Raw genomic sequence first — 1,523 nt, forward strand, 5'->3', positions numbered from 1 at the left:
GGCTGCGCTCTTCTCCGCAGTGGGTGCTGGCGGAAGCTCCGGGCCGTCCTCTGCCGCCACCGGCCGGCGTCTGCATTTCCGCTCGGCTCCCTGGCGGCGTCCACGCGGCCTGTCGGCCTCACTGACGTCCGGCTGGGGCCACGGCTCCCGGCCCGGGGAGCTGCAGCCCAGCCGGGCCTCTGCGTCGCCCGTGGCGCCCAAAGACACCCGTGCCTGAGCGCGCACTGGACAGTGCTCAATTGCACAGAGTCGGGGCAGCGCTGGGCCGCGGGCAGGGCGGGCACAGAGGCGGCGTCCGAGCAGGGCTGCGCCTGCCCGCAGGGGGCGGGAGGGCGCCAGTGAGGAGCCCGGAAAAGGCGGGAGGCACCGGGTCCGTGTGGACAGGGACCTCGTCGAAGGCGGGGTCAGCCCTCCACCTCAGTCCACTCTGGGGAGGCCGGGTCCGAGGCTGCGGCTTCATGCGGCCGCCTCTGACGCCGGCAGCCGCCCGTGGCCCGCTGGCCACAGAGACCGGCTGCGCGAGTGGCGCGTCCGGCTGGCTGATGATGGGCAGGCACCCTCTGGCGCTGGCCGCAGCCGTGTCCTTCTGGGCTCAGACGGTTGGGCTGTGCCGGTGCCCCTCCCTCCTCCTGCCGCCCGCCCCCACCCGTGGGCCAGGAGCCCAGGGCTGGCGCTGGGTGGTCCAGGGGCTCAGCTTTCACCAGAGCGTCGTGGCCACGGACGCCGGGAGGCTCCAGCAGAGGGCGGCAAAGCCCTGGGCTCAGTGATGTCCAGAGGGCGCCAGCAGGCCCCACCCTATTCTAGTTGCCCTGGCAGGCAAGACCACACTGCCCCCGATTGGCACCCCCACAGGAGCCCTGCTGCCTCTCCAGCCCGCCAGCCCGCCCCGCCCCCACCGCTGCTGCCCCCACTCCTGGGCCACAGCTCTGCAGCCTGGTGGGGGTTGGGGGTCCTGGGGACCCGGCGGGAAGCACCAGCACCGGCCCCTTGCACTGGCCCACATGGTCCACCCACCATGCAAGGCCAGAGGAGCGGACAGCATGTGGCTGGGGGCGCGCTTGTGGGCAGCTGCAGGAGGCCTGCACCTCGGAGGGCACCGTCACCGCAAGAGACGACTGGGCCAGACAGCAGGAGCCGGGGCTCTGGCGGCACCTACCCGTGACAGTCACTTGGGTCACGTCCACAGCGCTGTCCAGCGCCGTGTGGGCTGAGCAGGAGTAGGCGCCCTGGTCCTGCAGGGTGATGTTGGACAGTGTCAGGGTCGCCCCGTCGATGAGGATCCTGCAGGACGGCACTGGGTGAGGACGGTCGTCTCAAGCTGCCCCGCTGCCCTGGCCGGTCCTGGGGGTGGCCAGCCAGTGCCCTGCACCCGTGGTGGGGCCCTCCTGTGCCCCAGCCCTGGCAATTGCGCTCACCCCTAAATCAGCTGCAGAGCATGACTTTCGCTATCGCTGTGTTGCTCACACACGTGCCCAGTTCGTGGTTGGCGCCCCATAAGTTACGGTCAGCTCATAGCGCCTGAG

At 71.3% G+C, this 1,523-nt stretch overlaps 1 protein-coding gene across 1 annotated transcript in view; it reads right to left on the bottom strand.

Annotated features, from left to right (window-relative positions):
• The window catches only part of CHL1 (cell adhesion molecule L1-like), a 19,025-nt gene that overhangs the window by 5,767 nt on the left and 11,735 nt on the right, over window positions 1-1,523 (bottom strand). The window contains exon 10 of the mRNA XM_012732099.1: window positions 897-1,281. Coding sequence (XP_012587553.1) covers window positions 897-1,281 — 385 coding nt within the window. The remainder of the gene's footprint in view (window positions 1-896; window positions 1,282-1,523) is intronic.

The sequence above is a fragment of the Condylura cristata genome, unplaced genomic scaffold, assembly GCF_000260355.1.
Source record: "Condylura cristata isolate star-nosed mole 26May11 unplaced genomic scaffold, ConCri1.0 scaffold00033, whole genome shotgun sequence".
Classification (NCBI taxonomy): Eukaryota; Metazoa; Chordata; class Mammalia; order Eulipotyphla; family Talpidae; genus Condylura; species Condylura cristata.